We start from the raw sequence: 14574 nt of genomic DNA on the forward strand, positions 1-14574 counted from the left end.
CGCCTTTCCCAACATTTAGCTCTGACTGCTTGCAATAAGTATCTGAGAGGCAATCTAAAAGAGGCAAGCTGCATTATGGAGACCCCGGGAAAACTGCAGGGCACAGCTCATCTTGCACAAAGAGGCTCAGACGCCAAAGGTGTTTTCCTTTACCTACTCAGAGGGGCCTCACCAAGGAAATGCGATCGAGAAGGTGGTGTTCGTCTTTAGCATTTATTTATGACTGGAAAAAAACCTGTTGGTTTGCTTTCTGAGCAAGCACAGACCACAAGACGCCACAATCAATTGGCTATACATGAATTTTTTTTGTCATTCTTTAACTAACAGCAGGAATGAAATAGCACCAAGAGAGGTGTGCACTACGTGGTACATAGACAATCTGTGGTATGCAACAAAACCCGGGCCACAAAATCATAGACACTTCCTCTCTGCCTCAGTGACCCAGCTGGATGTCCAGGAGCTGGGGCTGGAGAAGGGAAACCTGGGCACAGCTTGGGGGAGTTTCGCAGGCGGGCCACGAAAAAAAAAGTCTCCGTGCCAGCCCTCTTGCCCGGGATGAGCAGGGAACAGTAGGGAAATGTACAGAATGAGGGACGGGCGTGGTCACTTGCGGAAAGGCAACGCCAAACACTGCTCGAGGAACCACAAGTCAGTGTTGCCCGGCGCGTTTGGGAGACAGAGCAAGGCCGACTGAGTTTGATTTGTAAACAGTAGAAATCGAAGGGAGTCTCTTGTCAGTGGAGTGAAACATTCAAGTGTCAAAGTGACTGCAAACAGTTTTCGTGGGTGTGTGTGTGAAAAAGAAGGGGACACTATCCAGGTCATCTAAACCCTCGGGCAGGGCAGGGTAAGAAATTCAGCCCCTAAGGCTCTGGGGTCCTTGTGGTCAGCTACGACAAACTACAGTGTGCACATCACCAACTCAACTCAAAGCACATGAGAGACAGTCATGCACCTGGAAGTGTCGCTATAGAGAGCTGTGTGCCCACCAAGCCTGGCACAGTACCCGACACAAGGTAGAACATGAACGGTGAACGGAGGCTCCCCTGTGCGTTGTAAACTCTTGACTTACTCGATCTACAAAACACACAGCTATTCTACAGGGAAATCAAAGTGTGGCTAGCAGCAGATCTGGCTGCTGCCAGGGTTTGAGAGCAGCGTGCGCTGGTGGCTACAGTTGGAGCTCTTCATAGAGTTCTCAGTAAACAGTAAGGTTGGCTAAGAGGTAGCCAGAAACAGTACGGAGCTTTAGGTATTTCTGGACAGGAATCAAGACCTGTGAGTCGTAGCAACGAGACTCCTCAATGTCTTCTCCCTTCTCTAGCCTCCCTCACAGTCCACGCCCTGAGACGGAAGAGACAGTGTCAGCTGATGCCATAGGCTTCTTTCTAGTCTGTTCTGTTGAATAACGAAGGCTTGCACAGCACCAGTGACTTAATTTACAAACGTGTCTCAACCAGCCCCAAAAGGTGCAAAGGAAACCTTCACTGTCAGCAGAGCAAAACTGAGCCGGAGTGCGGGAGCTCTGCCCTCCCAAACTATAAGGACCTGAAGGGACTTCTGAGGGGGACAGCCATGAGACCTTCCCTCTGAATCACTTTTACCACAAGAGAAAGCAAGCTGGGGTGCACCATCCCAGCTACTCAGAATGCTGAGCAAATATGGACTTCCAGGACAGGAGCAATCTATAGGCCACCAGAGCAGTTCTGGTGTTCCCTCATAAATAAGGAGGGTGGGTTTCTTTCATAACCACTCCCTAATTCCTACAACACAACTCTAGGGGGCTACAATCACACACAGGCAACACAGCAATACGGAGTACATGAGAGCTGATTCTAAGCTTCCAAAGGCATAGATACTTGCTTGCTAAGCCCTTAGCAGGGCTCACCACCCAGACTCTGGCTGGATGCTCAGCGCGCTGGCCTCTCTGGGAAGCAGAGCAAGAGCTTGGGGCGGGAGGGGGCATCACTGTATTTGCTGCAATGTCTACACACCCCTCCTGCACGCCTTAGGAACGGAAAGTCACAACAAGTATGCTATATGCCGCCTGCACACCTGACTATTCTCTGCAACATCGGCAGCATGCTGAGGGCAAACAGGGGACGTGGGCTCCCACGGCTGGGAGCGTCCTCTACAACATCTACAGCATCCCAAACGCCCCAGCCAGTGGCCTATTACTTGATACACTATTCAAAGCCCACCAATAGGCACGAAACACAGGCATACACTCCTAACTGAGGGTTCCAAGAGAGGGTTACTTCTAGATAACAGACAGAATTCTATTTCATTGACAGTAAGGCCAAGGTTGGTTTGTTGTTCCTTTGTCTTGAACATGCTCACAAATTCTAGCTGTCGAAGCCCAAACTGGACTTGGGTAACATGTAAGCATCTAATGAACTTGAGAAGCAACATTTGCCTAAAGTCCAAAATCCGAACTGTGGAGGCACAGGGGAGGATGCCTTGCACAGGCACTTCCAGCTCCGCCAGGAGCCGCACTTGGCAGCAGGTGAAACCTGGCCCAACCCAGACCCACAGGGAGTTCATAGCCAGTGCACAATGTTTCCTGGTGTCCTGGGGACCCTTGGCTGGATGCTGTGCCACCCATAGGGAGAGGCAGTGGCCTCAGTCTGTGAAACATGATTCCTCCCAGAAAAAAAAAAAAACCAGCTGCAGGGCTCCTGTGACACTCGGAACCAAGGCAGATGGGAAGTCTCTAATTAATTTTGTGGCCTTTTTTTGTTTGTTGGTTTAGATAAGGGGGGCTGGGGGAGGGGGAGGAAAGTGCAGGGACATTTACTCTTTCGCCTCAGCCAGTTTATTGTTCATCTCTTTGCTCTGCTCCTTGTCGTCGGGCTTGGTGGCACTGGGGCCCTCTGCCGTCTTTTTCTTGGCGGCTTGGCCCGATACCGCCTGCTTGTCTTTGGCCTTCCTCAGGGGCTTATGGCTCGTTGAGGTCTTTTTTGGTTTGGAACTCTGAACACTAGGTTTCTCTACCTGCATGGGGAGACAGACAGACAGAACACACGTATAGAAACACAAAGAGCGGGGAGTGGGAGAGGGGTTTAGAGAAAGACATCGAAGCGTTAGCAACAGAATAACGATAGTGACAGGCAGAGTGAGGGCATGGTTTCCACGATGTCTGGGCACCTGGTTTCTGTCGTCTGAATCTGTAGGCATCCTGTAGCAACGCTGTCACCTCTCTGTCATTCTCCCCCAGAGCAGACCAGGTGGTGGGCTAGATAGCAGTTACAGAATCTATTGCCCCTCCTCATTGTAAGGCTGTGGCTCGCTCCCTCGCCTCAGGCCTGGGCATGCGGCTTGCTGTAGTCAGTGTGCAAGACACTGAGCATCTCAAGGAGGGGATACACGGTCATGTGGGCCCTAGACTGAAGGGGGCAGGTAGGCAGAGATACTCGATCATGTGGGCCCTAGACTGACTGAAGGGGGCAGGTATGCTTTCATAGAGATGAACCATAGTTGATCCCGGGGGAGCTGAGTACATCGGAACAACTGAGTGCCAGCCAGGCAATAGGCACGACCAGCCATGTGCTTATCTCTCATTGGATCTTGCCAGCTTCCCCAGGGCAATCACTCCAGTCTCCAGGCCCCTTCTCTGGATCTTGCCTCTCATTCTGAAGACACAGTCTTGCCTTTTCTTTCTCAGAAAACTCTGGAGTAACTGGGCTTGCTGGGTCAGTATGTTATACCTTGCTGACCATCCCTAATTTCCCCAATAACCTCTCCTCATTCACTAGGAATCTTCTCTCCTTCAATGCTAACCTATATCCTGGAGCTCATTTCATCTGTGGATGGACAGAGTTATTGATGGGTTTCCCAGGCTGGGCCATTCACTAACTGATTTGCTTGGATTGGGGTGGGGTATTCCAGGACCACGAAACATTCAGTGCTAAAACTAGACGCATTCCAGATACACTGGGTCGGTCTGTTGTCACCTTGGCTACAAGCTGGTCCTGGCATAATGGAAATGCCAGCTGAGTGCTAGACTTGAAGACCAAGTTGGAGAAAGGCCAGTTAGGCTCTGGAGTTATTATGGTCGCCAGCCATATTCTGCTATTGCACATGGGAAAGGTGTTTACGTGCCCAGCCCCATCTGGCCTGACTTACAGGAGTGGGCCTGTGAGCCCACCCTGCTATCTCTGCCAGACACGCTTCTCCTGTTATCGAACTCATACTGAGATGAAGTTAGGTAGAGCAGTGTTAGCATAAAAACAAACAAACCCCAAATCCTCACTCAGAAACCGCTACTTCAGTGATGAATAACCAGGAACATCTCTTGCACTCAGTGTGTTGTGACACACTTGGCACTCTGTCGGGCGGCGCTGATGGCGGAAGAAGGATGTGTTTCAGAGACTGGGAGGGGAGGACCTTTCCAGGGTTGGAGCAGGGTGGAGAAGGAGCTGCAGGGCCAATGCCAGCTGCAAAACAGGCCAGGTAAGAAGCTGCAACCCTGGGCCAGCTGCTCAGAGGCTAGAGAAGGGCTCCTTTAGAACAAGGGGATTTGGCACCCAGGTGAGATTTTTCTGCTGTTTTTATCCTGCATTTCTCAAAAACAGAATCCGCTGAGCCAATTGTTAAGCTACTTTTATGTAATGCTCCTTTCCAATGTGCCCTTTGAACTTAACTGAGGTACCTGTTGAAGATGGCCCTGGGCCACTTGCTGAATAAGAAAGGCATGATTCATCAGGAGCTCTGGGGGAGGGGGCTAGCTAGAGCTTCCCTCCCCCTATTCTGCTTCCTCTCGGCTGTTCAGTAAGAGCTGTCTCACCTTCGGGGATTCCTTGAAAGGCTCGCTGTAGAGGCTTCGTATTCTTCTGCGCTCCATGGCCTTGTTATCAGCGGCAGTGGGCTTACTGGCCTCCCCTTTGAACTGGGCGCTGTAGCTGGTTTCGTGAACCATCTTGTCATCTGGGGGTTTGTACTGGGGCTTGGCTTTGATCGGTTTCACAGGCTTGATGTCTGTCCATGCTCTGAATTCGTTCCTGTGAGTCAAAGAAAGCAACAGTGATGAGAAACATCACAGGGCAGAGAAATGTCCCCACCCCGCCACACACGAATCTGCTGAAGTAGGGCCGGGAGTCGGCACCACTGTCGCCACCAAGACCAACGGATTTCCTTCTCTCAGGACTGTCCCAGGTGTGGATCTCAGAGGAAGAGCTCAGGATCCTTCCCAGGCCTAGACTCCGGGGACCCAGGACAGTTATTCTCACCTTCAGGTCTTATACGCCCAGTCTCTAAAGAGGGCTGAGACACCCTGCCCCGTCCGCACTTTGGGAGCTCAGTGAGCATGGGATGCCTCATACGCAAGGCTAAAGAGCTTCGGACTCGGTGGAGACTGGTGCCCTGCAGCCTTGCAGCAAATACCAAGGCCTCCTTGCTGCTTGCTGTATGGTGGTGGAGATCAGCCCAGGGCCTGAGTATGAGAGGCAGCAGCCTCCAGCCCTTCTCTCCCCGCTTCTCATGGTGAGGAACCTTTGCTGTCCAGACTCTTCAGGGTGACCCCTCCTGTGCTTGCTTCTTATGATGCCAGACCAGCAGCAACCTGGTCGCTTTGGACGGGAATCTCAGTGATGTGCTTAGCGATGTGTCTTGGTGCAGAGTACGTCCCCACATCATTCGGAGAATAGCCAGGACTTGTGCTGGCTGTGTGTGGTTAGGATGGCCACCGTATGGGTGCAAATGGCTATTATTCTGTCCCTTGTGTGACACGTCCACCTCCCCCCATGAGTCATGGTTTCCTCTCATCTGACTGTTGTTTTTGTGGTTCTGGTACTGAACCTAAGGACTCCCGTGTGCTAGGCAGGCAGGTGCTCTCTAGCTCAACTATATTCCCAGCCCTCTTCTTAATTTTATCTCATTATATTGCCCAAGATTTGAATTTACTGTTGCTCAAGCTGGCTGTGAACTTGTATCCTGCCCTGCCTCCTCAGTAGCTGAGGTGACAGACCTGCACCCATTCAGCCTGGCTACTTGGCTCTTTCTAATCTGCCATAAGGATGGAAAGTAGGTGGCCCACGAAGTTCAAAACTGTAGGTGCTGAAGGCCCAAACAATCCCCCACTTTGAGGGCAGGAGCATCTGGGCAGCAGCTCAAGAGGCCTTAGTCTGTTGTCCCTTGAAGGGGGCGGGTGTTATAGACAGCTGTGCTTGGAAGAAGGGTTTAGTGTGGACGGTTGTGGAGCTGTGTTGGTCCAAGGCCTCTCTCACCCTCTGTGATTCCTTTCCTTAGGTCTCAGAGATGAGAACTGCAAACATGGAGGCCAGAGGACCAAGCATAGCGCTGTATGATGGAGCCTAGTGCGCTGGAGGCCAGAGGACCATGCACAGCGCTGTATGATGGAGCCCAGTGTGCTGGAGGCCAGGGGACCGAGCACAGCGCTGTATGATGGAGCCCAGTGCGCTGGAGGCCAGGGGACCGAGCACAGCGCTGTATGATGGAGCCCAGTGCGCTGGAGGCCAGGGGACCGAGCACAGCGCTGTACGTGAAGCCGTGTACGCCCATTTAGCTTCACCTATACCTGCTGATCAGCCCTCCTGCTTTGGGCCTTTGTTTTCTCGTTTGTAAGACGAGAGTATCTGGCTAGACTAGGTCCTGATGAGCTCCGACCTCCCCTGTTCATTACTGGAGCCACTTTCCATCTGCTCTCTGAATTTCTCTAGATAATCGGCTCTCTGTGGAGAGACCACTGTCTCTGGGAGACCCTTGTCAGAGCTCCAGGCCCACCGTTCAGGTGCAGCCTGGAACTACATCCGGACATCTCGTGGGCTCCTCCGGCTCAGCATTGCCGCACCGAGGTTCTGCGGTCTTCCCGCCATTTCCCTTCTCTTGGACTCCCACCCACAATCGTTCATTCACTCAGATATTTTTGCCCAGTGCCTGGGGAGATACCGAACACTGCAGAACTCAGACAAGTAAAAACAGATGCTGAACTTAAGTGCGTTAGGCAGAGGAATTTGAGGTTACTACAGGGCAAGACGGAGCCCTGAAAGAGGAGGGGGTAGGAGCATGGTGGAGCTTCTGCTCCAGCCTGGAAGCATGGGAGGTATCTGGACCAGAGTCAGAGAGGCATGGAGCTGGCCATCAACTCCATCAGGAGGAGGGAGGGAGAGGAGGGAGCAGGGAACAGTTCCAGGAAGATTGCACTGCTCACCCAGGTATTTCTACTATAACAATCATGGAGAGTCTACTGGCCATGCTAGGCTGAAGCTCTTCTCTGTAACACGACTTTGCCCAGAGTTTCAAGCCAACAATATAGCCAGATTTATTCTGGAAAAGAACTGAGGCAGAGGTGTGGGTGAGAGACAGTGGAGAGAAATGGCTACTGACGGCCCGGCAGGAGACAGTGGCAGACCAGAAAGGAATATAGAGACTGATCCAGAGAGAGGCGGGCGCAGGGACAGAGAAGGGACCCTGGGTCAGGGGCACAATGAACATGGGTTGTGGGAGGAGACCGGGAGATGCCAGGAGTCTGGCGTGTGGGTGGTTGTGTCCTCTTGTAGATGGGGAAACGAAGAGAGGAAGATAAGGAATGACAGTTGGGAGCTTCCTGTTCCTTCAGTGGCACCCCAGCCCCTGGGAGTCAAGGGTCTTTGGGGGTTTCTGTCTCCTCCCTCGCCACCTGCCTTAGTTTCACCCGGGTCCTCATGACCTGACTCCCACGTCAGCGTGGCGCTCCGTGCAGGTCAGTGCTGTTGGTCTAGGGTAGTGTGGAAGATTCTAGAGACTCCTCCCCCTCAGACAGAGCCCTGACTGCGTGACAGACCTAGGATACAGGTCTGGATCTCCTGCTATCAACATGGTAAGATCCAGCCTCCTCAGCCACGAAGCTTCCAGAACCAGGCCTCAGGGACACAGCACAGCCCCTAAGCGCTGTTTCTTTGCCCCTCCAAGTGTCCTGGAAGCTTTTTGTGTTTCTTCACAGATCCTGTGGCTGGGGAGTCTCTTGATCAAGCTTGGGAAGCGGCCCTTTGAGAGAAGCTAGGTCACCCCCAATCTTTAACACCCTTGGTACATCAGATGAGCTTTTAAGAGAGCATCCCGTATCAGACCCAGCTGTAGCTCTAAGCCTAAACTCCATTTCCTGCGACCACTACTGAGCTCTCTTTAAACTTCTCTTCATGAGGCTCTTTGTGCTGGGAAGATTTACTGAGAAGAGGTCAGGCCAGGCCCCCAACTCTAATCACAGAGACAGTTTGCGGACTTGGGGGCAAGTTTCCTGGGCTTTGGGCAGCTGCTAGGTACATCCAGAGCAGTCACTGAAGTGTGGCTTCTGGGTTTGATCTGGTTTTCAGACACGTACAGAAGTCTGCCTTCAGCTCCTGTCTAGACTTATGCCCCCGCCTGCCCTCAGCACAGCCTTTCCCTGGACCAATGGATCACAGCATTGGAGTCCTGATGCCCCTCCCTGCTGCTGACTGGCTTGGTACACATCACACGTTAAGTCTTCCTCAGTTCTGTAGACTGGGACTGAACAGCTGTAGACACCACACAGGTTGTCACGGGAAAACTGTCACCTGCAAGCCAAGCTAAACACACAGACACTACTACTGAGCCTGAGCCAGAACAGAGAGGGGATCTCCAGAAAGAAATCCACAGGCTCGGTGCAATGGTGCCTTTAATCAGCACAATGGAGGCAGAGGTGGGCAGATCCGTGAGTTCAGGGCCACCCTGATCTACATAGTGAGTTCAAGGACAGCCGAGGCTACTAGTGAGAACCTGTCTCAGGAAGAAAGAAAGAGGAGGAAAAGGGGAGGAGGCATAGTCCTCTCAACTCTAGTCCTCTGGCCATTTGTGAAGACTGGCTCAATGCAGGCCGGCTCCTGTCAGAATCAGAAAGCCTGTGGTGGATAATTAGATAATAAATACATTTGGTTTTCATTAAAGTTGTTTATTTAAGAAAAATTATTTCCAGTGCTTTGTGTTCCAGGCTTGAGATCAGCTTCTGCCTCCCCAGCATTCTTATTAGATGGGGAAATGAAAACAGTCACAATCAGATACGTATTCAGCCATTGTTACATTTCTGACCTCTGCTTCGGGAGCAGGCTTACCGCTGAGCAAGTTTCCAGTCAGACTGCACAAAGCAGCCTTCAGCCACCAGCTGATGAACTGAGCCTCCGATGCTGAGCCCACTCTAAACAGATGTGCGTTCTCTTAGTGAAGCTCTGTCCCTCTAAGCACATTGGCTGTACTGACTCAAGGGCAGAGACTGAAGGAGCAATTACAGAGAGACAGACTACAGACAGCTATGAGAGCCCTGCCACTGAAGAGCGGGGTCCCCAAAGGGGTGGGGTGGGGCAGCGGCTGGGGCACGGGGAGAAAGTGTGGTCTGTGACGGAACAGGATAGAAGCCACTGTTTTGTTTCCAGTTTAAACAGAACTGACAATTAGAGTAACAATGAAAGAGGATTGTATAAGAAACAAGTTCTTCTGCTGTGATGGAAAGCGACGTGTTCCTCACGATGGTGGGGACTTGGAATAATGGATTGCTGCCAATTACACCATGTAAAACTTTTGTTTCTCTCCCCACAGGCCTCAGATTTATTTATTATGTATCTAAATCCTCGGGAAATCAAATTTTGTCCCCCAGCCTCTGCACAATAAAATTTTCAACATTTCCCAGTTGCTTTATTCAGGAAGGAGACCGTACTTAACTCGTAATGGTCCCAAATCTTCCTACAGATTTTCATAAGTAATTTATGTTGCCATGGAAACATAGCAAGGCTCTGTTCAGAAGTCTTGTCTGCATTTGCTAAATGAACATGTCCTCCTCGAAAGGAAGCAGCTCGGTCATGAACCCTGGCGCAGGCAGCAGAGAGACACTGTCAGCTGCCAAGCTATCGTCAGGAGGTGGTTCAGGAAGCAGGATTTGTAGATGAAAAGGAAGAGGGTGACTCTGGGCCCTGGTTGGAGCAGCTTGGAGAGCCTTTGTTCTTTAGAGGGAAAGGAAGATTGATTCCTGCAGAAACAGCTGGGTCAGAGGGGAGTTTTTGGACCTGAGCCTGGGAGCATGCTCGCACGCATCTTTCAGGGCAGCAGAAGGGAGGTGTGGCCAGGGAATGCCAGTGCTCCGATCACTGAGGATTTCTCTTATCCCCTAACATCTAACAAACTCATTACGCTGCCGTTTGAGTAGAATGATTTAGTAGTACTCTACACAAGGAAAGGATTCTCTCTCTCTCTCTCTCTCTCTCTCTCTCTCTAAATTATTTCATGCATGGAAGGATCTGGCATGCGTAACAGCTGGAATGGCGGGTGTCAAGGTGCTGGAGTCCTCATTAAGGAAGTGGCATGCCGCAATCGCTGCCATGGACGTCTGGTCGTTGGCTGCTTGCAGCTTGCAGGTTCCTGTGCACCTGATAAGTGGTCTCAAACAAAGAAGGCCCACGCTCGCAGCAGGCACAGCCCGTGAGGATAGGTAACTGAAAATGGAAACTGGGAATGAGTTCAATTCCTCAGGGATCTAACGAGAAGCTTCTAGAAGAATGAAATTTAGCAAGGTTCCTGGAAATCACATGACGTGCAACAGCCAGAATTCTCACATGCTGCGCTCGTAATACACAACAGTAACAATTGCAGAGAGAAACAAAAGAGCTGTTATAAATAGATTCAGTATTGGTAAGATGATGATTACCTAGAGATTGGTCTATAAATTAAAGTGACCATTATCAATATCCTAGCAGAGTTCCTTGTAGAAAATGGCAAGCTGATTTTAATGTGTGTGTGTGTGTGTGTATTATATATAATATGAAAAGAAATTGACAAAAACAATTTTGAGGATTTATGACACCTGATTTCAAACCTTAGGCTGCTATGGCAGACAAATGTGTTGCCCACATGAGGCAACCTCATGGGCGTATGAATGGGGACGGGGAAGGAGAGCGCAGACATGGGTCTTTGCAGACTGCAGTGTGCTGAAGCTGACCTGCATTGTCCTATGGAGCTGGCAGAGTCTTGGGGCCTGGGTGGCTGACTGCTAAACGATTGGTAACTCTCAGCCACTTGAGACCACTCACATTAAGAAAGCGGCCAGCAACACCCTTCGGGCCCTTCCTTTGTTCCGAGTAGTTTGATAAGCATTTCTGTGAAACCTCCGGGTGTACAGATGTGGCTTACAGGTTTGCTCTGGACAGAAGCTTAAGGCAATTCAGAGAGAAAAGGTCTCAGCAAACAATGTTGGGAAAGCTGGGTGTCCAAATGAAAGGAAAACGAATCTCGGCTGCTCACTCGCTCCTGTTGTTCACAGCAATGAATTAGAAATGGACTATATGTCAAAAAACAAAACAAAACAAATCCCAGAATCATAAATCTCTAAGAAAAAAAACAGCCAAACAAACAACTAAACAAACAAACAAAATAGACGAAAATCTTTGTGACCTCAGAGAAGGCAAATATTTCCTAGGTAGGACACAAAAATAAAAAAAGGGTGGGGAGAAAGCTAAATTAAAATTAATCACAAACACTTTAAAAAGCCAGGTGGCCAGTGGTGGTGGCACATACCTTTAATCTCAGCACTCAGGAGGCAGAGGCAGTGTGAGTTCAAGGTCAACCTAGTCTACAAGAGCTACTTTCAGGACAGCCAGTGCTACACAAAGAAACCCTGTTGAGAGCTTCTTGTTGAAACTCCCGATACCCACACGGTGGCTCACAACCATCCATAATCCTGGTTCCACAGGCTCCAACATGCACACACGTAGCGTACATACATGAATGCAGGTAAATCTTTTTTTAAAAGGCAGTTGTGGTAATGGCACAGCCCCATAATCTAGTACCCAAAAGCACGAGTGGTCCCAGGTCAGCAGGAACACCATAGTAAGACTCTATTTCAAAAACACAACAAAGAGTAAAACAAAACAAAGACTTCAAATCAGTAAATGATGAAGCACAAGGAAGCTTTCATGGCTTAATTTCTTTCTTTCTCGGTTTTTCTTTCTACATAGCAATTCCACTTCTGCTAAGTTTTCGGCCTCCTGCTCACTCTGAGAGAAGTGACGGACATACTCAGTGCTGTCAGCAGCTGAGGAGACGCCTTGTGAGGGTCTGAGAAGGGAGAAGCGAGGGAGTTCAAGAGAGAGACACTGAGTTGAATCATCCTCCAAGTGAGAGATTTATTAACATCACAGGGGAGTACTCAGAGAGTCTTAAACAGAGCATCTACTTAATGTTTCTAGGGAAAAGGGGAGGCCTTATACCATGAGGAGGCAGGTTTAGTAAACACGTGACCTACTATACTATATGGTCAAGGTGGGGAACTGGGATATCCAAGACTTAGGTTACATGACAAGGGTCACTCTTTCTCTGAGTGGGGGATGCATGATTCATTGGTTACTGCAGGATTCATTCAGCATGACGGAAGTCAGTCTCAGACTTCTAGGTGGCAGGTGTCTGTGCATGAACGCGAGCAAGCTGAGTGTGCTCTTGCCTTATTTGAAGTCCTATCCATTGGGGCCTGTATAACTTGAAGGCTCAGGTTCTCCAACTTTTCCAGCCTTTTTGTCTACATCTAAGAGAATCAGAAAGGTGATTCTATAGAAGAGAAGATGGGGTGCCTAAGGGATTGGTGGGCGTTGGAATCAGTCCAGCTACTTCCTGCTGAACTGGGGCACTGTTGGGTTTGGAGACCCCCATCTCAGGGTGGGTAGCCAGGCAGTGGCCTTTGGGTCAGAAGCTGTTTTCTGTGTTTCTGCATCAGGAGGGCACTGTCCACTTGTAAAACCATCTGGAGTTGGGATTTGTTGACTTCTGGAAGATATGAACTGTAAAAGTTTATCGAGAAGAGGGGGAGCTGAGGAAGAAGAGTGACAGGGAGGAGGACATGCGCCATGACAGGAAGGGGAGGCAGGGCATAAGAGACCAAGCTTTTGACGTATCAGCTCCCTGGAGGATGTTTTGATAACTAGGGAAGATATGGAGGAGGTTGTCAGGGAAATAGGGTCTCTCTATGTAGCCATGGCTGTCTGGCACTCACTGTGTCAGCTCTGAACTCACAGAGGAGATCCGCCTGCCTCTGCCTCCCAAGTGCTGGGAATAAAGGAGTATGCACCACACCTGCAGGAAAGATGTTTTTGAAATTGGACTGTCACGAGTGTTTCTTTTTCTTTTTTTTAAATTTTATTTATTTATTTATTGTGTATAGAGTGTTCTGTCTGCATGTATGCCTGCAGGCCAGAAGAGGGCACCAGATTTCATTACAGATGGTTGTGAGCCACCATGTGGTTGCTGGGAATTGAACTCAGGACCTTCTGGAAGAGCAGTCAGTGTTCTTAAGTGCTGAGCCATCTCTCCAGCCCCGTAACGAGTGTTTCTAAGGTTACTCCAGTTGAGTGATTGGACAGATTGGTAGAGATTAATAAAGTTTTCCACTTGTGGCCAAGAGCCTTCTTACTGAATACAGAGAGGTTAAACATGTGATCAACCATCCACCAGGGAAGCGTACATCACTGTTTGTGGCTGCTTTAGGAATTCATCCATTTCATTTTGGGTATTTTCTTAAATCTGTTTCTGGGCCAGTAGCTCCCAACTAACAAAGGACAGGAAAGATTGGCCTCGTGCGTTCCTTGGAAGACGGTCCTCAAGCCATCTTGGGCAGGTGCTGGAGCTCTGCATCAAAGTGTAAGCAAACAGCAAGAGTGGGCAGGATTCAGGGGACAAGCAGTTTGCTTGGCTAGGCTAAACGCAGTGGGTTCTTTAAGCAGTTTTAGTGTGGGAGGGAACTGAGGAGTCGAAAGGAAGAGTGTTAGGAAATCCATGGCATTGGAAGGCATAGGATCCCTGTCATTCAGAAGAACGACTCCACCCTGAAGGAAGTAAGGAGTCTGTCATGCAGAGATTGGGCGTAAGAAGGAGCGGAAGAAAAACTGCCACCCAGGAGGGGGTGTCTTAGAGCTCCCCCACCCAGGAGGGGGTGTCTCAGAGCTCCCCCATCACTTATCTGTTTGGCTGGGGTGTCTTCTGAGGAGGAATTCACGGGAGCACACTATCTGAGGCAAGCTGCTCGGCTCCTCCGGTGCTGGAGTTCCTGTCACGAGGATGTCAGGTTACACACAAAGGTAGTCAACAAAGGGCTACGTCAGGGGCTAGGACAGCCCATAATAGTTCGGCTTCGGGCCTGCAACAGTTTGTCTGGAGCCAGTGCCGTTTTAAACAGCTCTGGATGTTTGACACAGGAGTGGCTTTTGTCCCGGGACCCCAGTTCCCGGTTCACTCTGATGGATGAGCATCATTTTGTGTATGCAGAGGTTAAATGCCATCCCCAGTGCTAGGAAGTCTCATTCCTGATACGATGAGACTCAGAAGACAGGAAGGAGACCTTTATTAGAGCACAGGGGGCAGTATGTCGGAGGACCTGAAGTGACTCAGCCCCACCAGACAAAAGAAGGTGCCCTACTGCTAAGGGCTTCTGTGGGAAGAAGTCTTACATCATGAAGAAGCAGGCTTAGTAAATACTTTTCCTATAATATATGACCAAGGCAGGGAACAGGACATGTATGATTTAGGCTTCTTACAGCGGTCACTCTTTGTGTGGGCAGGAGAGTGGAGTTCAGTAGTCAACAGTCAGGC

The 14574-nt window shown here is 50.0% G+C and overlaps 1 protein-coding gene across 1 annotated transcript in view; it reads right to left on the reverse strand.

The window, feature by feature from the left end:
- Positions 1–14574, reverse strand: part of LOC121446689 (microtubule-associated protein 6) — a 62061-nt gene that overhangs the window by 13550 nt on the left and 33937 nt on the right. Inside the window, exons 2-3 of the mRNA XM_041649393.1 lie at positions 4787–5000; positions 2798–2994 (exon numbers count right to left, since the gene is read on the reverse strand). Coding sequence (XP_041505327.1) covers positions 2798–2994; positions 4787–5000 — 411 coding nt within the window. The remainder of the gene's footprint in view (positions 1–2797; positions 2995–4786; positions 5001–14574) is intronic.

This window comes from Microtus oregoni, unplaced genomic scaffold, assembly GCF_018167655.1.
Source record: "Microtus oregoni isolate MIOR12 unplaced genomic scaffold, Mior012 000000F_ref0000247, whole genome shotgun sequence".
In the NCBI taxonomy this organism is placed as follows: domain Eukaryota; kingdom Metazoa; phylum Chordata; class Mammalia; order Rodentia; family Cricetidae; genus Microtus; species Microtus oregoni.